Genomic DNA, 23,088 nt, shown 5'->3' with positions numbered 1-23,088 from the left:
AGTGGCGATGTAACAGCGCCCTCTTTCGACGAATTTCTCAACTTTAAGTCCCGTATTATTGCTTTTTTTTTTTGGGGGGGGGGGGGGTCATGGTTGGGGCACTATAGAGTTGGGGGGGGGGGATGCCCCTGAGATAAAAACCCCTATTAAACAAAGTCGAAGAACAAAAAGAAAAGTATCAAAATCACTGCTATTCGCATTTTACATTATCCATTTTTATTAAATTTTCAGTTCACCGTTTGAACAAGAGGGTGCATGTATTAAAAAAATGTAGATAGTTAGTTTTTATATGTACAAGAACACCTGAACAATATCACTGTACTCTGGGATTTTCAAAAACCTTATACAATTACTTTACAATAAATTTAAAAAAAAACACACACATACAACTAAGAAACAAACAAACAAACAAAAGAAACCACAGACACAATATTTGAAACAAATGAATAAGACTGTGCAGAGTCAAGATGAAACCAATAACAATCTAGTGCCATGGAAATAATTGTGTTTCCAGTTAACATAAACAAGGAAAAATATTCCTTAATAGTAATTTTACTTCTTTGGAAGATACTTAGCTCTTTCGAAAAGGAAAATATAAACATCCAAATGTTTTTAACGAGGAAGTACATAGGATAGAAGGGTCTGCTCATTTGAGAAGAAATTAATTTAAAATAAAATTATATTATGCAGTTACTTTTTTATATTAAAGATGACCCTTTGTCATGAGTCATTAGTTGATTTTATATTTTGGTGACTATTTGTTTTCTTCTTCAATCTACAATCACCTCAACAGCCAAAACTTGTTCTTCACCTTACCAAATCAATTTGGGGCCAAAAATTAGATTCAATAAAAACTTGATCAAAGTAGGGTTAACAACAAATTTGTTTAGAAAACAGTGTATTTTCTTTCCTCTTGCTTAACTATTTAGGGAATTATTTAAAGTATGAGCATGTACCTAATGTTAAGAACAAACAATGGCAGTGCTTTTTACTTTTAAGAATCTTCTCCACTTTGTAAGTCAAGAGGAGGGGAGGAGCGCTTTCCTGAGCTCACTGCTATAAAAACCACTTCACAAGAAGTAAGCTTACATTATTTTCATCTAGGTGAAGCGTTCTTAACACAAACTTAAAATCTCAACAGAAAGAAAGCCATGTTTAATTAACACAGATTAAAAACAAAAAGTTGTCCATGAGAAGCACAAGAACGATTAAAATCAGAATAAAACCCAAATTTTTTTCTTCATTTTTTACAAATTACCATATACTCCAATCACCTGCGATCCAGAGCAAATAGGACGGAAGAATACACAATACATTGTACAATCAGTTTTGTCATATATTTATAATATACAAGTGAAATTACACATTATCTACAGTGTCATGATACAAACCCAACTCAGACTCGTACCCGAAAAAAGAACAACAAAGGGGACAGTTAATTCTAAACAGATTTGCCGCACCATTGACACTTCATAACGATAAAATGAAGCATATAATGCACCTCTATTTGGTATTCTGAGCAATGCAATTCTGTGTATACTATAACAAACAGACCTTACACAAGCAGGCAACACAATATTTATAATTGATACAATGAATGGATTAGAGAAATGACTAACATGAACTACAGCTTAAAACTGACTTTCTGAAGCAGGGAAAAAAACTTGGTAGTAATTTGATCTATGTATAAGTTCATCTTTTTGAGAGAATTCATATTATTTTGTCATAGCAGCTTTTGGATTAAACAATGATACATATCACAGGAATGTGAATGTGGGAATTTTGTTTTCATACTGTATACACATTATGGGTACAAATGTGCAATTTGGCTGGAAGTGTAAAGCCCGGTTCATACTTCCTGCGAATGTGAGTGTGATGTGAATTTGAAGTCACAACTCCTCTTTCGTTGCGATATTCGCAAGAGAGTTGAGCACAACTCAACTCAGTGCAAATTTCATTGCGAATTTGTGACGTCAATATTTGTATTGCATTCGCATTCGCATTCGCAGAAGTATGAACCGGGCTTGATAGAATTGTAGTGAGAGTGATACTTCAGTTTATAGACCACTAATTTATTGTTTACAAGAAGAGCCACCTTGTACATTCCAGTGCCTTTCAGGCAGGCAAGATACTACAGAGCATAACTTATTCAGAGTAGCTGATGTAACATCTCTGTACTAAAGGTCTATGCAACAAGGAGTGTTGAGTAGTACTTCAGCAGATGTTTATAATTGCATTCCCCCCCAAAAAACCTGTTGCATCCTCCCACATTTAGACTCTCCTTGTGACTTTAGTAACCAATGTCATTAAAGAGTTCATGCAGGTTTCAAGGGAAGAGACAACAAAAAAGAGTGGGAATTTTCCTCACGTAGCATTGCCGAGGGGTAATCAACTAATGATGATTAAGTCATGAAACCAGTTTCTATTGAAGGAAATTAGACCTGGTCCAATTAATTGGCACACAGAAACAGAAATACCACAATTTCTCCCCTTAATAGACCACGTCACATGCAGAGGAATAACCAAATTAAGGAGAATCAAGGAGAAATGTTTCTATTTCAAACAGAGGCATGACAGCCCAATGTTCACAACTGACATCACAAAGGATCCAAAGACTATGTGTTTTTGATTTTCAATTTCATTTCTCTGAGAGATAATTTCAAATTTGACTAATGTGAAAGTTTGAAAGTTATTCGCCCAAAAAGTGTTAAATCAAGTCTGAAAAGTGATGACACATTAGATTTAAAATTGTAACAAATCAATAAATAACACGAAATGTGAAGAATATTATAGAACTATTCCAATTCTTTAAAAAAATTGTGAAAGTTGTTAATAACTAACAATGATGAGTCTTTATAGCCATGCTTTTTCATTAATACGCCATAGAAGATATTGCTACGCCAACCCAAACACAAGTTTAGTGTTTTACTATAGTCAGTACAAATATTCAGCCGAATAGTTCCATGTTAGAGAATTTTATCACAGCATAACATAGATGCTCATATTCAATTTAAATCCAAGAAATCTACCAAGACTGAAAGGGCAAAATAGTCTGCTCCCTCATATTATTGATAAGATCAGCCTTTATCATTACTACTGTATACAGGGAATATGACCAAGGTCCATCTTGGACGCTTGGTCTGAACAAGATATTCACTTTTTTCCTTTTACACCCCCCCCCCCAAAAAAAAAAAAAAGAATTATAAGAATATCATCCAGCCTCTGTTCCTATGGAAACAATATAAAATAAAACATATTTTTAATATCCATTGATACTTCTTAAAACTAGGTTTAAAGGAGCCTTTCAGTAGAGCGAGAACAAAATAAAATTAATCCAAAACCTGCCAATACAAAACTTTTGTTAGCGACAGCTTATAATTTTCCCTTCATGTCTTTTTAAGGCTATTATAGATTTTCAGTAACACAACATGATACTTAAAAGGTATTTTTTTTCAGTTATTTACAAGAATAATTTACAAAACTATATTCAACACTACAAAATGCATGTACTAGTTTTACAAGACATGCTAATATTATTATTTACAATTAACCACAGCAATCCACATATTAAATTGGTTTTACTTATATGCCTTACAGGTTATATAAAAAAAAAAGATAAAATCTAGAAAATAAAAATCATGAACTAATTTTCTTACGGGGAAGTAAGTTTTGGGCTTCCAAAAATATTGTGCAAAGTGCAGTTTTGTGATTGAATTAAATCTACACGCTGTTGAAATGGCATGCGCTCCAACAAATAACTTTACAAAGAAACTAATAGGTCAAATCTTATAGAACAATTCATTTTGCAAAGGTAATGGATTTTGTTGTTATCAACATTTCTATTAAACAAAACTCCATAGCACACAAACAAACGTAAGTCAAAGATTTGTTTTACGATTGGTGTACAACACTCATACAGCCGAAATCAATAAAATACTGTAGTTTCATTTTGAGCTTATGGTCATACAGTTTGAAAACAAAAAAGTGGAGATTTCACTCTGACATTTAAATGGTGAACCAAGGAACCAGGCTTCTATTACCCTGGCTGTTCACCAAGTTTTACGTAGGATAAAATTCTCTCGCAAAAATAAAATTCTGTTCCACTTTTTTTTTTAAATAGTTTAAAACAGCTGCCACAAGTTTCTGTCATCATCCTTCATACTGTTTTCTTCAACATTTAATGTCCACCACGTGCGCAAAATGTAAATACTTAATGATGACTGCAAAATACTAGTAATTGTTATCAGCTGTTTTAAGTTGACATTATCAAGAAGAAAAAATAACACCAAACATTATGCAGTATAATTGCAGTGCATCATCTCTTTTGAGAGGGGGAAAAAAGACATTTTAAAAAAAGTTCAGCTCACCACCACATTAATTATTCTCAATAATTTTATCAAATTTTCTATAATACACTTATTATTTGTTTGAGTAGATAAGATAACCACAACATCCGTCAGCGAAAAAAAACAAAAACCCCAAAACAAAACCCTGCAATTTTGTCAACCATATTTTTGTCCAAAAGTAACATCATCATCATAATTAACACAATAATCAATGCATCAGTCTCCTAGAAAATTCAGCAAACTATTTTCAATAATATAAAAAAAACGGCCACAAAATAATGCTAGCCTTGGAGACTTTGACAATAAATTAACAGTAACCTTAAACAGAAGGTATAGTTAAGTGTCCAACCATGGTAACTTTGTACCTTTTGTTTGGGGGGGGGGGGTAATGGCCTCCCACAAGAACAAGTGATACAAATGGAAACAAACTAACAAAAGCCAATTTTTAGCAACCTCAAAATTGGACAAAACATATTATTTATCTTCATTTGGTCCTTTTTCTTCTTTCTCTTAAACTTGTGCGTGTCAACAGCAACTGATGGGCAGTGGGTATTCCAGCTTAGCTTTTTTTTTTCAGCAAAAAAAAGTAAGCTTTATACACCATACTTTAAGCAGTCTGCCTCAAGAGTTAAATTTTAAAAACTTTAAAATAAAATCTATGCATTTAACCTTTCATTTTATTTGTATAGAAATGTTCAATTCAGAAAAGAATCTTATTGTCAGTATGATTGAATTTTTTCTGTAGATAAAAATTCTTGTAAAATTGTTTTTTTTTCATGATTGATATGAACCTTTGCGACTGAACTAACAGTGTTTTAATAAGGCAATTGAGGTAATTTTATGCATGCCCTCAGTCCTTGCCTTGTTGCCCTATTAACATAAACAAAGCATGTCTGAAAACTGAGCAAGAGCAAAGAGATTTTCCCCAAGCTGCTTTATAAATTTGTTGTCATTGTAAAAGAATGTCGCCCTGTATGAGTTTGCCAAAGACAGTATTATGTACATTATACAAAATATTTGGGTGATGAACAATGTCAAATCTCTCCTGCAAGTATAGACAGAATATGTCACAAAAAATGTAAAGAATCTAAACTTTCCTGCCAACAAAATTAGCCTCTTTGTCTATCAAGAAAAAACACCCTGCAATGTTCCATAGCAACCATTAATTCATTCCATTCCATGAAGAAAAAGGCACATCAAATGATATGTACAAAATACTGAACCTGATTTGAAAACACTGAGACTTTCAGGGTTTTTTATCAACAGGAAGAACAAATCAAAAGTCAAAAGTTTGCAAATAACACACAATTGAAAAAATAAAAAATTGAAAAAATGTAGAATCTGAAAGTACATAATACTGTGAAAAACAAGAGAAATATCTGACAGCCTCAGAAAAAAAGGTAAAAAGAAATTTGATTAAAGGGAACGACACAAACTTGCTATTCTGAAAGAAACCTTTGCTTCAAATCAACTTTTGCTCAAGAACTGTGCATATAGTACAGTTGTTAAAACAAATGCAAACTTAAAATTGTTCGCGGATGTTGAGTAAACCCAAAGTAAGCTTGCTTCGTGCACCGCTTACACTATTGTGTACATGGCATGAGGCGCTTGCATACAAACCAGGCCAACAGCCAGTAACAAGACGACCAGACGCACACAGTACAACTCTGGGAACTTGCAAGAAGTGCTTATCAGTTCGGGGGGCAGTGGGCACGCAACGAAAAATGTGCAAAGCGCAATAAACCCAAAACCCCCACTACATTAATTTGTTTCTAAAAAATACTTTGAACTTCTGAGTTTTCTCACAAAATTCTGAGATATTACTCTGAGATCCTACTAAATATATCCATCCAGGATGAAAGCACTCAGCTGAATTACCTTCTCAGGCTTATTGGCTCTTGTACAATTTTCAAACTGAGTTTCATCTTTAAGATGAAAATTTGTTTTGTTTTTTTCTCCAGATAATACCAAGGTTATGCATCCCTTTAATTCAACTTCTACTTTTCACATCTAGAATATTTCTGCATGTCGAAAGTTGCCTTAGTTTGCTACAGTTTGCATTAAAAAAAAGCCAGAAAAAAACACCTGTTCAATTTAACCTCCACTGAATTGTTATCTGTTTAAAAAATAGAGAAAAATATTATCCATATTAAGGAAGAATTGAACAGGAGATGAACTTCTAAAAGTCCACTCGTTTATGTTCTGTAAACGTACACAAAAGTATTAAAGAAAAGCACTTTGCTGTAAATGTAAACGTCCAAGGCCACAATACTTCCGTTTTTTATTCTGTTTCTGATAGAAGACCATTATGTAAAACCCGTAACATGTGATTTTGTCCAGAGCACTTTGACGCAGCGCAGCCATCTTTGGTATTTTTCCCTTCAATAGAAACTACATGACACAAAAAACAAGGCTGTATGGAGAACTCTCTATGCTTCAATTCAGCCGATGTTCAAACAGTCAATTTGACATTGATGGCTGCGTCATGCTAAAGGCCAAAACTGGACAACAATCATAAACAAGGATACAGAGAATGTAGACAGGCAAAGTGGGTTTGTTCACAGGCAGGTTGTCATAAGATATGACAATGAAAATCCCTTATAATGATTAACCCCCCCCTCGCACATATGACTGTCATATACTCATTTAGAGAGTTCCAAGATGCAGATTGTTTTGCCAAAACTATGGCAGCCCTTATTTTCTACAACTATCAGTGCAACAAGCAGTGTGTGGAACTTTAGAGAATAAAACTTGCAAATCCAATTACATTGAATATTGAAACTTCCAATCCTGCACTTCTTAATAATGCACTCTTGATGAAAAAGCTTGGAAAAGGCAAAAGGAAAAACTACTTCTCCTCAAGAAAGCTTGTAACTAAGCAATTGACAGCCATTTGTAAGAGACTCCCCGCAAAAACCCTTATCATTAGCCTGTGCCCTCAAATCGCCCCTTGTGCCAGCATTCTCTGAATCATTACTTCTTTAATCAATACTAAATCTTTCTCTCCCTCTCTCTCTTTACAATCCGTTTAATGGCAAGGCTGCAGGAATTTTACATCACATTGTTTTACAAACTTTCCTTTGTGATCCGCACACCCACCAAAACACATACATTAAGTGGCATTAGCCTGTAATCACTAGATTTGTTAATTGACCCTTTGCGTCAGTTTGAATTTCTAATCAGATTGTGAAAGGATTCTCCATGGTTTAACCAAACGACTGATTTTGAACAAACACAAACATTCCAAACCCTTCTGTTGTGAGAAACCTGGAATAACACAAAATATTTTCTTCAGTTGTGTGTGGCCTTTTCTGGATATCTTTTGAGTTTCTTTAAAAAAAGTTTAAAACAGATGTATTGTTTGTTATGTATTGACCACTTTGTGCACTGGTAGCCTCTCCACGATAGAAAGTCTCAAACCCCATTCTTTCAACTGTTTCCTTAACTACAGTAAAATGCATTTAAACCATTTGAAAAAAAAGCTGTGCACATTTCGGCAAGACCTTTGTTTTAAATCTGGGCAGAGGCATTCTGAAGCAAAAGGTCAATTAGCAAAGCAGTGTTAATTTACATCACATTGTTTTACAAATGTTGTGATCCCTCTCGCTTAACTAAAAAACGGAAACTTATAGTCAGTATAGAATTCATGGATTTCTCATTTACCAAGGCATGATTATTTTAAACTGAATTAATGCCACAATTTCATAAGCAGCCAGTGGTACATTATAAACATTGTTTTTTGAAGTAAAACAACATATCCATCAATCAGTACCACACAAAGTATATTGCGAAGCAATTTTGCTGGTAATGTATGTCTGAGAATAAGTTTTTCTTATCAAAATTGTATTGCTGGCTTATGAAATTTGGCCAGTAGCACTGCATCAGTTACAGGTCTATATGTTTCAGATAACAAACAGAATCTGTCTTAATTGAAATCCTTTTTTTCATCACACATTAGTCTTCGACTACAACTGAAATTACAGAAACTGTTTTTGGTTCAGAACATTAAACTACACGTATAAGTGCTTTACATTATAAACTCTGGTTACTGTTGATGCTGCAGCAAGTGGTTGCTTGCCAGTCCAAAGTCAATATCAGATTGCTCAATCGTCCGACTGTTCATACCGTTACCTTGATGGGGCGTCATAGTTGAAGTCTCCATCCCGCTCCACTGCAGACTCTGGAACAACATGGAGTTGGTGTTGGTTTGCTCTTGCGGCAGGGGAATCCGGGTACTTTGCTGCTGCGGCCTGCAGTAGGCTGGCTGCATCTGGCCGGGGTAGTTTCTGTGAGTTGGTAGCTGCTTCTGCTGCTGGTGCTGCTGCTGCTGTGCTGCGTACTGCTGCATGGTTGGTGGGCTGCCCATAGAGGAGGGAGAGGTTCCCATGAATGGTGGGCTTCCACGCTGCTGCTGAACATTGAAAGGATCCATGATGCCTTGGGGAGGAGAGGCAGAGTACTGCTGCATTTGTTGATGATGTTGCCTGTGTTGGCCAGTGATTGGAAGCGCTGCCGAAATTGTTCGGTTCTGCTGGCCAGCAAACTCAGACATACTTTGAGTATAACCCTGTGGATCCTCTGTGAAAACAGCAGAGTTGGACACGCCGTTGTTTGTCTGCACGTCAGGTCCCTGACTGTGCTGTCTCTGCATTCCACTGGAAATGTTTATTTGCTGGGCCAATAAAGCTTGCTGTTGTTGCTGCTGCTGCTGCTGTTGCTGCTGTTGTTGCTGCTGCTGTTGCTGCTGCTGCTGCAATTTAAACTGCATTTGCTTACGCATTAAAGACTGCTGGAGTGTTTGATTAGAAAGTTGTTGCTGCTGTTCTTCCAGCAGCTTTCGACGCTGCTCATCAAGCAGCTTCTGCTGCTGCACTTGGGTTTCCATAAGAATCTGCTGCTGTCGTCGATGCTCCTCAGCCATACGTTGCCGCTGCTCCTCCAACTGCTGCAGCAAAACATAGTTCTCCTGGTTCACCATATTATTGTTGCCATTGATGGAGGGCAGCACTTCCTCCCTAATAGTACCAGTCACTTCATCAAAGTCCTGAATTAATGAGTCCACTGCCTCTACAGCTGCTTTGGTGGAAGGGGTGATGGGGCCCAAGACATCGTTCATACTGTTCAATCCATTACTGCTGAGTGGGGGTGGCCGTTGCGCCCTGGACTTTTCCGTCAAGTTTTCCCCCCTATTACTACTGAGGAGCAATGCGTGTAGGATCGGCGCACCAGAAGATGATTCAGTGGCCTTAGGACCAATTCTGCTGTCCTTAATCTCCAACTGTGATATCCTCTCAGTGACAATCAGCTGTTCCTGCATAATGCCAGGCGTTGAATTGTTCGACTGCTCGAGCAGGTATGGTAGGGTCTGGTTTTGCATTGTGCTGTTCGGTACTTGCGAGGTAACCGGCGACACATTTGAAATTCCCCTGGGACTAGTTTTGTATTCTTGGTCTAAAGGGCCTGACATGAGGTTTGCTTCTTCCAAGTCACTGATTTCTGTAATGGTGGCACTTCCACCACTTGTGATCTTTTCCGTGGAGTCGGGCGACAGGTATCCCCCTAAAGACGCTATGGCGTCACACGTCGCCTGGTCCATGACCGGCTGGCAAAATTCCAGTGAGAAATTAGCAATGTCATCAGGAAGCTGGGGGAGACCCCCGGACATCATGGGATCCACTTTAGTGATGGACATACCCATGAAGGTTGTGTTACCTTGACCCTGCTGAAGAACCATGGAAGGGCATTCGGCACCATTTGCCGGTTGCTGTGTTGGCAGTTTGGTCAAAAGTCCAGCTAAAATACTGGGGGAAGCATCTTTTGCCTCAGGTGGAGTGCTGAAGACGTCGTCCTCACCATCCTCCTCGTTCAGTTCCTGGGACTCTGGGCTGGAGACCCCGACCGAGACGCTGGCAGCGCTTTGAGTGTTTAACAACTGGCTCAGGTTGCTCGGACTGTTCACACTGAATGACATCCTGGGAAGTTCCCTGTCCAGCTGGCTCAGTGAGTCATCCATATTGTCATTCTTGGTCAACTCCAAGAGGTCCTTGAATAAACTTTCGTCGTCCTCACCGACACTGATCATACGGTTGTTCCTCCCTTCCGAAGGCACGACCTCCATCGGTGGTGAACTCACCGAATCGGCCGTACTACTCGAGTCTGATCCCACCTCACTAATCGGTGAGAAAACAGACATTGGAAATAATTTTTCTGAGGTATTCTGAGTCGCTCTTTGGAAGGACTGTTGAATGTCGGCTGACCCGTGCAAGTGAGGATTATCAAAGGGTCCCTCAATGCTTCCAACATTGGCTGCTTTGGCAGGTGCTGCACTAGCATCTGACTCCGTACTATCTTGTTTCTTAAATGGGACTTCCGTTCTCTCCGAAGTGTCCATTTTTTCTGTTCCTCCGTACATCTTCTTCAAGTTGTCCATCTTTAGAAGCGAAGCAAAACTGATCTCCTGGGTTGGATCCAAGGGTTTCATGATTGTTTCATTGTCTCTGATCGATTTAGGGATGAGGTTCATATCAAAGTTGTCCATCTCCCTCTTGATGTGTTTCAGTGAGGGCTCGTCAAAGTCTGAGCAAGACCCGATGCCAGAGGTTCCTGGTGAATCGGCACTTCTAGGAGAGTCTACACAGCTAGCAGCGTAACTGCCACTGTCACTGCTTGGGCTGGCAATGCTTTCGCCGCAGTCGCTGTCTGCTATGCTGTCACATGATGCTTTCATTTTTGACATCTGCTCCATTAGTAACTGTCGCTCCCCAGCATCTTTCCTGCAAGACACAACAAAGAAAAGAAAACAATTTACTACTCACCCAAAAGAACAATAACAGCTTACATTTCACCTAAATGCCTAAGAGTTTCAAATGAGTGAAGAATGATGGAAAAAAATCCAACAAGCAAGTAATCAAAATCTAACCACTGAGTAAATTGTCATTCTTTGTTAAACACGCACCACACTACTTTGAGCATAGACTGGTCACCTGTCTTTATCCACAAGGATAAAGACAGGCATTGGTTGTACAGAACCAGTGGTTTAATCAGATACAATGAGTTCATTGGATCAAAGTGCAGTGACATAAGCTTTCTGCAAAGATCTGTGTTTTGATTGGTCCAAGGTGATCTGGGTGCAGCTGCCAAACATCACCTTGGACCAATTTAAACACAGATATGGAAAGCTTACTTTTGATCGTCTGCATGCAGTATGCACTGTGTATTATGTACTGTCTATATACAAAGGACTTTGTTCAATTCTCCATGTGAAATTAATGTAGATGTAAGGTGACTATGGACAGGGGTTGACGTAGGCTCAACGACAGATCTCTGGCGCCATTCATAAGCCTCGAAGTGTGACGGGCAGATGTTCAGGCTATTTTGTGCATAGCAAGAAACTACTACGTGAAAGCTACCTCTAGTTAATTTAGATTGCTTACTACGTAGCTTTCCCTGCACTTTTGATGATTTTTCCGGTTTCCTTGAGAAAAAGACTAGTAAAACAAGCTAATTACTCACCCAATAACATAGTTCATGCAGACTACGTACTGTGCCACATTGTTGGTGTTGTAAATGATAGTTGCTCGTGTCTGCAACCACACCCACGAACCATTCTTGCCCATGAAGCGGTAATACTTAGTAGCGCTGGTGCCTTTCACAATCACTGTAAATAGATGAAATAATAATAAATTTTATATAACGCGCATATCAGTGTGGCTCAAGGCGCTTTTACATACAGTATTTTCCTGTGGGACTTCGTTTTGAATTATGAGATCTACTCCTTTTACATAGCACAATGTAAAGGTTTACAAGGTGCTGTGGTGCAATATGCTGCCAATCAAACCAGAAACACTGGGGTGAACCCCTGCTCTTTTTGATAAGTGCATTGGGTTATTTTACGTGCGTTTCACAACCCACGAGACCAATGGCTTTACGTCCCATCCGAAGGACGAAGCAATGGTTCAGTGTCTTGCTTTAAAAGGACACAAGTGTCACGACTATGACACTTGTTTTATTGGCCATACATGTAAATGTAATGTAAGTGAATAATTTGGACACCCTTTTGCCAAATCCTGGCTAAAACCTTGCTCCTCAGTCTACCAGTAATAACTGTCTTATGTGAAGTAAACTAAAACTTAAAGGATCACATTGCATTGGATCGGTCGAGTTGATCTTTGAAAAGCGTTTGTAACCGTTTGTTATAATATGTATATGATTGGCAAGATGTTGTAAAAGTAGAATACAATGATCCACACAAGCATGCCTCAAAATTGCACGATTTTCCTTTTACCTCATCGACTAACACGGTCGGCCAATTAAAGGAGTTAAATTTTTGACTCCCATAAATGGCTGACCGTGTTAGTTCGCAAAGTAAAAGACAAACCACGCAATTTCGAGGCAAATTTGTGTGGATCATTGTATTCTACTTTTAAAACATCTTTCCAATCATATGCATTTTATAACAAACGGTCACAAACGCTTTTTATAGACCAACTCGTCCAATCCAAGGTGTTCCTTTAAAGGAAACTTACATTTAGAGTGACAGTCACTGACTTTCCTTGCATCTAGAGGATTATGAAACTGGTAGACGGTTTTCCCAATCAGCTCATGTGGCTCGTAGCCAATGAGAGTAATAATCCTGAGAGAAATGGGGAAAAATATTAATGATAGGGCGACAGTGTGCTTTCATGGTCGTAACATGCGCTAACGTGACATTGGTTGATCAATGGCCATCGCCCGAAACCGTTATTGCTTATGACCCCCAAAACACACCCTAGTATTGATTAGAATACAGTACAGATAAGAATATAAGGCAAGGAGAGTAAAATTAGGCCATGTCAGAATTAACAGCTTCAGCAGTGGCTTTGGCTGAAACGCCAAAAGTCCATATCTTCAATGTAACTGTACCGGCACACAGCCATAGCCAAAGTAGCTTGATTCAGATAGAGTCTTAAATAACGAACTGGTTTAATTTCATAGAGCTGCTTAATGATTGATTTTGTGCTAACTTGGCAAGATTCTTTTTTTTTCTATCCGCTAACCGTAAGCACATGAAAAGGCATGCTAACATTTCAGGGCTTATGTACAAAAAAGAATGACGTAACAATGCAAATCTATGGTGAAATATGACGTGAATTTGACGTCACAACTCTGTTTTTCGCTGCGATATATCGCAAGAGAGTTGAGTACAAATCAACTGCTGCTAATTATTTGTTGCGAATTTGTGACGTCAACATTTGCTTCGCATTCACAGGAAGTATGAACCGGGCTTAAGCATCTTGCTAACCTGTGAAACACCTTTGCTATAGTAAGCACCAACAAGTTATTACCGTTGATTGGAGCTATGAAATTGGCTGTGATAAAATCTGGAATTTTCCATTTTTTAACAGAGACATGTCATAACACAAACAGTTTAAGACAGGATTAATGGTAAAGAATGGAACAACATCAAGACTGCATTAACAGACTGACAGGAATTATTGTAATCACAAGAACAAATATTGAGACATGAAAACAAGTTCAGACACGAATCAAATATTGATACAAGACTTAATTATACCGACATGAATAAATTTGTAGGCGTGAATAAATTTAGAGACAGGAATAATGGTTTAGAAAAGAAAAACAATATAAACTGTTGCTTAGCAACACTGTAAGTTCATGAGTACATAAAACTCGAGAGTTTATTTCGTCAAAGCACAACAAGTATTTTTATAAGGCCATACCAAAAACGAAATGCCTTATTACATTAGAAATTAAGCGACAAAGTTTTTGAGTGAACAGTTCGAATCACTTTGAATTATCCAAAGTATGTGATGGGGATGATTATGCGGAACCGTAATTTTACTTTGAATTTTTCTTTTTTCGGACATTAAATAAAATGAGAACATTATGTGTAAGATAAGTTTGAGAACTAGCTTGTTGAAAAATATGGGTAATTTCTTTAGTTGTTCTTTGACTTATTATCCTCTTTCTTTACTGTGTGAGGATTCCCTCTCATGTGTCGTGAGCACCTTAATTTGGTGGATTTTGGCGCCTTTATTAAGAGGTTAAGGTAAGTAGATTCAGTAGGACTTGAAATTTTGCATGGTGGAAATACGATATAGAAAGGTTTGCGGTAACACCATGTAATGAGTTGAAACCACCGGTTATTCACAGAACCACCCCAACTCATTAATTAAAAGATTATTTCAATTTCAATTTCAATGGACATTTATTTTTCATTTTGACAGTAACAATTAAGCATACAGTTGAAAACAAATAACAATGAGTGCAATAATGAAATATGTATGCTAGATGATTTAACAGCAATACAATGTATAAACATTTCAAAGAAACTATAAAGAAATTACTGCGCTAGTCATTATCATTACATGGTGTTACCGCAAACCTTTCTATCAAGTAGAATCAGCAGATGGGACCTTACCTAGGATCACAGAATGTGAAGCACATATCCAACCTGTGTCTGCTCATGAACATGTTACCGTCCATCCGCACCTCTAAGATGGGCTGGGGTTGGATGGGACGACACAGGCTGATCAGGCCCTCAACAGTGTATCCCTTGCTGCTACTGGAGCACATCAGCTTCAAACGGCCACAGAAATTCACTACCTACTCGGTGAGGAGAAAAACAAAAACATAAACAGAAGATTATTACACAGATGACTTCAGTAAGTCCTGGGGTCGATTTCACAAAGAGTTAGGACTAGTCCTAACTTAGGACTAGTCCTAGAAGATATACAAATTGCAGGGATAGTCCTAAGCTAGGACGAGTAACTGGTCCTAACTCGAGATAAGACTAGTTCTAACTCTTTGTGAAATCCACCCCAGGTAACTTTGTCCAAATCTCTTCAGTCAAAATCATTCAATACCATTATACACGTACATACAAATATTGGTATCTGGTAATTAACATTGAACATTTTATAAAGCAAGCGTTTACAAACCATGGACATTCATTTTGTTTACATGTAAACAAGACATTCCAAATAGTGAAACTGAAATTTTCTATACATGCTTCATGGCATATTCTGGTGTGTTTTTTAAACAGTTGGATATAAAGGCCATCATCAAGTGCACAGGCTTCTTCAGAGTGTGTTACACAGACCAAGGGACCTCTGACTTATTAACCTGCCCGCAGCTGAAAAAAAGTAAACATGTTTTGCTAAAGGAACAAAGTGCCCTTGGCAAGGCCTGTTTTCATAGGGCTGCTTAAGAGCAGCACGTACATCTAGAAAATCTAGAAAATGTACATGGTGTTAATGTTTATCTTCTTTTAAGAAGATGGTGAGACAATTTGGGATCCCAACAATAATTCATTGTTTGTTTTAATTTACTACCACTTATTGTTGGCAGATTTTTTCATACAATACCAGAAAAGAACGCTTATAACTTTCTCAAAAAGCTTTTTTAAAGGAACAAGTTTCCTTGGATCGATCGAGTTGGTCTTTGAAAAGCGTTTGTAACCGTTTGTTATAAAATTCATATGATTAGAAAGATGTTTTAAAAGTAGAATACAATGATCCACACAAGTATTACTCGAAATTGCACGATTTTCCTTTTACCTCCTTGACAAACACGGTTGGCCATTTATGGTAGTCAAATTTTTGACTCACATAAATGGCCGTCCGTGTCAGTTCGCAAAGTAAAAGGAAAACCGCGCAATTTCGAGCCAAATGTGTGTGTAAAACATCTTTCTAACCATATGCATTTTATAACAAATGGTTACAAACGCATTTCAAAGACCAACTCGACAAATCCAAAGCAACGTGTTCCTTTAAGATTTACATCTGAATTTTCGGGTCATATCCACCAAACATTGGACCTAGCATCTTTAATGTCTTGCTTGACAAATAAATACAAGTTATCTAATCCAACAGGTCGTCAAGGGAGAGAGTCGGGGGACGCAATTACCACTACTCTTTATGAGATAACCGAGAGGCACCCGGGGCAACGAAGACATGATATTTCTTTCAAAACAACAGAATACAAAAAAGATTCCCCTCTTCCTTGGTCCATTAGGAGCTTGCCAAATTGCATCAATGCATTTGAATTCTCCTGTTAATGGAGGATTTATTTTGATTCAAATGGCCCCGAGGTTTGAAGTAGTAAAAAAAACTGAGGTTTTGAGCATGATGCAACAGTCCTAAGTTCCGGGATCACACTTACCCTGTAGCCGATGACTTTGCCTTTACCCCCAGACCCACGTCTAGACATGACCGAACGCATCCTCAGGAAGAACTGCCTCTCTTGGACATAATCTGTAATTGGTAGGATCTCGTCTTCTGAAGTTGTGCAGAAAGGGAAAAATAATATGGAAAATAATAAAAGGAGAGGTTTGTTTGTGGTTAATACCAAGATACCAAGTTCTCACTCATGCTTAGTCGGATTTGAATCTGTTAAGGTTGAGTAGGATTGGGATCTCATTCTCAATGCATGGAATTGAGATTGTACAATCAGGTAGAGGGATTGAATCTCGCTAATACTGCGTGTGTTGGATTGGAATCTAGTGCCTGGGATCACAGAGTCAACGAGTGTCACTTGGGATTTCGCTGTCGTTGCATGGGATTTAATATTTCACTATAACTGAAGGGTGTTTGAGATCTACACAAGTATCACTCAGTGGGAGTGGAATATTGCTCCTTAAGTGTGATTCAGGGCTCTGAATTAACACTAGACCGCAGTCCAGTGATTTTAGCATCGGGCCAGTAAACTTTTGTGCTTTTTTGTAATAACTCTTCACTGCATTTTTTATTTAGACTGATCGACAAATATCTTTCAATTACCTTGAGTATCAAAGTATTACCTTAAATAAGAAATATGAGATAAATGTTTTCCTAGTGCTTTTTCCAAAAACAGCTCAAATGTGCAACTGGGTATATTATAAATAGTGTTCTCTCATTTTGATTCCAGTTTTGTAAAAAGTTCTCTGGTCCAGTTAAAATTTTGAGCAATAACCCCTGGAGTCTTGTGGACTTTCCCCCCTAAATTCAAACCCAGAGATTGGAACATAGTGTTGACCCCTTTACGCACCTCAACACAAGGTGCCTCTTCCGCTTCTACCATTTCCACCATTTTGGGAGTCGATTCTTTTTTTGTATATTCGACTCACAAATTGCACATTGTGCAACTGGTCAATACCTGTCACTATTAGTGGTCGTTCAGAATAGTCAATGCTTAAAAATTTTGATATTCGTTTCTCAAAATTTTGAGTGGTGGGTGGGCTCGAAAGAATAACAGGAAAAGCCATTGAAAACAACTGATGTTGAAGACCTTTGATCTAAAAAAATATCTGGTTCGTTTGAGGCATCATTTTGTTCTTCAGTGTATAGATTACTTATTATGAAGCCATGGATTATATTTTAATGAAGGAGAAAAAACAAAATCAATATTTTTTAGCATTGAATAAATTCTGAATGGCCCCTGGTTATTAACTAAACTGGGGTCCAAGTTAGATCAAGTGACATACACAGGCAAAGGCTACCACTTTGGAAGGGCAAGGTCTTTTACAAAATTTCCAATGCAAATGGCCCTATTCTCAGAAGAAAAATTTACACTGCTGTAAAAATCAAGTAGTAGTACTCTAGTAGGAGTACAGCAGTTGAAGGCAGATGTAACTATATTGTTAGCGGCTGTAATCAGGCTTTACAGTGTAAGTGTCCCCTGAGATTCGGCCTGCGGGCTTAAAAGACAAATATTGCAATCCCAGCCAGGTAGTTTCAACCGACTGCCTGAATTCATTTAGTTTGTCAATCTTCTTTTTTTCTTCAAATGGAAAAATAAAAAGTAGTCAATGACCTTTTTGCTTTGAGTAGATCATCCTCAAAGTATAGTCAGATTTCCCAAGCTAATATTTTCCCCTCATTTTATCTCTCAACATTTTGTTTAGTAGATGACTAATTGTCTACTTCTGAGATAATAAAATGGCAATAAAAAAACCTTTTTAAATAACCCTTGTTTTGATCACCCTTTCTCCCTTTTTGATAAGTTTAAATTTAGTCTTGTGCCTTTTTAAAGTCTATTTCCTTAACTGCTTTAAATTGTTGAAACTTTTGTGAAACTTCTAATGAAATTGATTTAATGTAAAAATTAGAGGCAATTCAATCTTCTGATTGTGACGTCATTTTGTATTTTCAAATAATAAACCATTTATCTAATGTTGTGACATAGGTTGAAAAATTGTTGCGCACCTTTTTTGTCAAAACAGTTGAAGCTGATCGAGGTTGGTGCATCGCCTGCATTCTCCATCCCATAGCCTTTGTAGGTCTGCTGACCTGGTATCTGGACTACAAACTGCTTCGCAAGCTCCTTCTGATCCTCCGGGTGGATGAACTCCATAATGGTATTCCCAGTCAGCTCATACTGGTGCCATTCACAAAGAAACACAAGAGGGACAAAGAGATGGAAATTAAAACAGAGTTTTTCTCCCGCTTTCCCCTTAGATTATTTATATATTCTTTTTATAGCTCCATGCCGCCACCCCCCCCCCCCAACAAACTATTTCCTGGTAGTTTATGCTCTGTGCTAAATTGTCAATACTGTATAATATATTAGCATGATTGACTATTAATGTTATTGATGCCGTGAGCGAAATGCATAAATTATTCTACTTTCTGTTCAGGTGACAACGCTTAAACCCAATTGTTATAAACAGATCACAGCTGCACATTCTTTCTAACACTTTCACAGTTCTGTTAAATAAAACATTTGAAAATTTAACAAATTGGTATAGTGTAGCAATGAGAAAGATGAGTTAACAACTAAACAATACTTGTTGCATCATGGTAGTTTATCATGTTTTATTTGTCACTTGACAACCATTTGAAATATATTCTGTGAAAGTTATCAGGGCCGTACTGAATATCAGAGTGTTTTGCAGCCGTATTCAAGAAGATACGTCGCATATTTAGCTTGCGCAAGTTTGATACTTTTGTGCGATGAGTTGAAACTCAAGCAAACAAGTTCTAAACATGCATGAGGAGCTACTTCACTCTCAACATGGATAGTAATTCAACACAGAGTCAGATAGTAATTCAAAGCAGAGTCGAGGCCAGCTGGACTAAACTGTCAGATTTCTTCGCAACGTTTAAAGGTTATTGGATAATTCTAACAGAATTGTATTTACGAATGGAAATAAAAACGTGGTGACTCAGTCTTAAACAGCCGTTTGGAAATTTCAAATTGAAAAAAGAAAACGGAATAGTGAAAACAATTTTTATGCACTTTCACAAAAGTGTCCAACAAAATTTATGGGACGCCGTTTATGACTTTATTACGAAACCAATATATATAGAATGGAACCAATATATATAGAATGAAACCAATATATATAGAACGAAATAAATATATGCAGGACGAAATAAAAATATATAGAACGAAATATGAAATATACAGAACGAAATAAAATATATATAGAATGAAATAAAAATATAGAGAACGAAATAAAAATTATATAGAACAAAAATAAATATATAGAATGAAAAATATATAGAACGAAAAAAAATATATATAGAACGTAACCAAAATATATGGAACGAAATAAAATATATATAGAATGAAATATATATCTATATAACGAAATAATATTTGATATATAACGAAATAATAATATAAAAATAATATAGAACAAAACAGAAATATATGGGACGAAACATAAATATATAGATCGAATCAGAAATATATAGAACGAAACAAAAATATATAGAACGAAGCGCCCCCTTCGACGAATAAGGACCAGGGGTTGTACAACATTAGCATAATAGCACGAACATTAGCATAGTAGCACGGCACGAACATTAGCATAGTAGCACGAACATAAGCATAAATAAAATAGCAGGAAGCGCCGCCCACGCGACGGACCAGTATTTTACACTTGAAATCAAGTCGTTAGATAACAGAGTCGTCATGCACACTTCCTTACTGCTGATAATAAACGTTGAATTAATTATCGCTGTTGTAAGGATGGCTACACGACTGAACACGTTAACTAATAAATGTCAATGACCTTTGGATAATCACAGATGAAACTGGTGGGCCCTGGTATATGAACGATATTTTTAAAGCATCTTGGGGAAGGGAAGGGAATCTTGAGGGATTCGAAAGCGTCCATGAGAGAACGTAAGTGTATCTTGAAACGTAAGTGTAGCTGCGTATCTTGAAACGTAAGCGTAGCTGCGTATCTTGAAACGTAAGCGTCACTGCGTATCTTGAAATGTAAGCGTAGCTTAGATTGAGAGTACACCTTTTGATAAAAATTAAGCATAACATGAAGAAACGTATAAGTGATCTTGGAACGTAGCGTAGCTTCGTATCTTGGAGTGTAAGCGTAGCTTGACTCGGGTTGAAAGTGTACCCTTGATTGAAAGGGTAACTGGACGAAACGTAAGCGTATATTGGAACGTAAGCGTAACTTGACTCGTGATTGAAGCGTACCTTTTAATGGAATTATAGCGTAACTGGAAGGAAAGTACGCGTATCTTGGAATGTCAGCGTAGCTTGGAACAGAACCATATCTTTTGGAATGTAACCATATCTTTTGGAACAACTCATGGGAAACTGCAACATTTAATTGCTTATATAGTCGAGTCGCAACTACGCTATTCAACTCACTCTCGGTCGTGCTGATACGACTACGTACTGTAGTTACGACTACGTACTTTAGTCGCGATCGAATTCCTGCTTGGTTAAACGACTATTCACGAATTTCAAAACACAATCTTTCAATCCTTTCAGCATGAGTTTTACTTTATTGTGCTTCGACAAACAATATGTCGCGATGCATCTTGGGCAAATGGGAGTTAAAGATTCGCGACTAGTGGAAGTCGCAGCTATTGAGGAATGATTAGTCGAGTAATAAATTCCATTATAGGTAACCACTTGCTTGTTCTGTATTCTACGTACTAGATCCAGTGATCGCGCACGCGTTTTATTCGTGGGCGGGCGGGCACTAGTCTTGGAAAATAGTGTTTGGCTACAGCGCCCTCTCTTGACTTGAACCATGAACAGCAACTACAAAACCGAACAAAATTTGTTAACATGAATGCTATTTAAACAAGTTTACAGGCCCAATGTTTTTGTTTATCAATTAAATGTAATTTTGATACTTTGACACTTTTTTTCGTAATTATTGGTTACAAAAAAAGGCCCGCACCTCAATGTTTTAAAAAAACTTACCACACTTCATGCAGCTGACGGCGTGCGTCAAAATTAATTTCCATAAAAAAAGCTGAACATTATTAAAATATTTTCAATTAATATTATCGACTGAAAGCATTTTAAGTCATTTCACCTATTTTGTTACCGCTTTCGTTACCCTTTCGGTACAGAAAAAAAAGAAAAAGTTCACAGATTTACAAATAACTTACAGGGTTTACAGAAGGTAGTGGTGAAAGACTTCCCTTGAAATATTATTCCATGAAATGCTTTACTTTTTGAGAAAACAGTAAAACAATATCAATTCTCGTTAGCGAGAATTACGGATTTATTTTAAACACATGTCATGACACGGCGCAACGTGCGGATACACGGGTGGGTTTTCCCGTTATTTTCTCCAGACTCCGATGACCGATTGAGCCTAAATTTTCACAGATTTGTTATTTGATATAGAAGTTGTGATACACGAAGTGTTGGCCTTGGACAATAGTGTTTACCGAAAGGGTCCAATGGCTTTAAAACTGGTCTTTCATTATATTCTACTTCCTGTCAGAGACATTGTGGCAATCGTTGAGGATTCATCAAAAGTGTCAAAAAAAAAGACAAAGGTTTTCTCATGCGCTGCCAGCGTTCCAGTAGGACGGCGTGGCGTATAGCACTTGTGTGTATTGGATAAAAAGATTGAAAATGCCGTAAATTTAGGCTTTATTATGCCGTACATACTGGTAAAATGTTTAATTCTATTATGCTAATGTATGTGCTACTATGCTAATATAGCGCGAAACAGAAATATATATAGAATGAAACAAAAATATATAGAACGAAGAGGCCGCACTGTGCGGCCTGGCCATTAGTCGTTGAAGGGGGCGCTTTGTTCTATATATATTTTCTTTTTCATTCTATATATCTGTTTCGCGCTAAATATTATTCGTTCCATATATTTCTGTTTTGTTCTATGTATTTTTTATTTTGTTATATATATTTTATTTCGTTCAGTATATTTTTATTTCGTTATATATATTTTTAATTTGTTCTATATATAGATATTTTCGTTCTTTATATTTTTTATTTTGTCCTATATATATTTATTTTATTCTATATATTTTTTCGCTCTCTATATTTTTATTTCATACTAAATATATTTTATTTTGTTATATATATTTTTATTTCGTTCTATATATTTATGTTTTGTTTTATATATATTTATTTTTGTTCTATATATTTTTTATTTCGTCCTATATATATTTATTTCGTTCTATATTTATTGGTTTCATTCTATATATATTGGTGTCGTAATAAAGTCATAAACGGCGCCCCATAAAAATTAGAGCAAAAATTTATGATAGGCACTTATATCTGGAAGACAGTAGAAGCATGTTGTTCTTTGTAATTGTGGGGGGGGGGGTGAAATGGTCAACCAAAGTTTGTATATAAATGTTTTTTTTTTTTCAGGTTTCCTGCTGTCGTACATTAAATTTCTGTTCATATTTTAAAAATGAAGAAAGAAAAAAAAGGCGCAATTACATAACAACTTTTAAAGATCCACAATACCAGCAAAAAAAACAACAAAGTGGATCATGTGAGGATGTGCGACTAA

General features: G+C 37.0%; 1 protein-coding gene across 1 annotated transcript in view; it reads right to left on the bottom strand.

Moving 5' to 3' along the window:
* Window positions 1-193: 193 nt before the first annotated feature.
* LOC117287950 (nuclear factor of activated T-cells 5-like) overlaps window positions 194-23,088 on the bottom strand; it is a 35,242-nt gene continuing 12,347 nt past the window's right edge. The window contains exons 5-10 of the mRNA XM_033768646.1: window positions 18,530-18,701; window positions 16,509-16,624; window positions 14,767-14,951; window positions 12,872-12,978; window positions 11,859-12,003; window positions 194-11,119 (exon numbers count right to left, since the gene is read on the bottom strand). Coding sequence (XP_033624537.1) covers window positions 8,392-11,119; window positions 11,859-12,003; window positions 12,872-12,978; window positions 14,767-14,951; window positions 16,509-16,624; window positions 18,530-18,701 — 3,453 coding nt within the window. The 3' untranslated portion in view covers window positions 194-8,391. The remainder of the gene's footprint in view (window positions 11,120-11,858; window positions 12,004-12,871; window positions 12,979-14,766; window positions 14,952-16,508; window positions 16,625-18,529; window positions 18,702-23,088) is intronic.

Source organism: Asterias rubens, chromosome 1 (assembly GCF_902459465.1).
Source record: "Asterias rubens chromosome 1, eAstRub1.3, whole genome shotgun sequence".
NCBI lineage: Eukaryota > Metazoa > Echinodermata > Asteroidea > Forcipulatida > Asteriidae > Asterias > Asterias rubens.
Note: the sequence above shows the minus strand (reverse complement) of the source record. Positions and strands in the feature narration are given on the sequence as shown.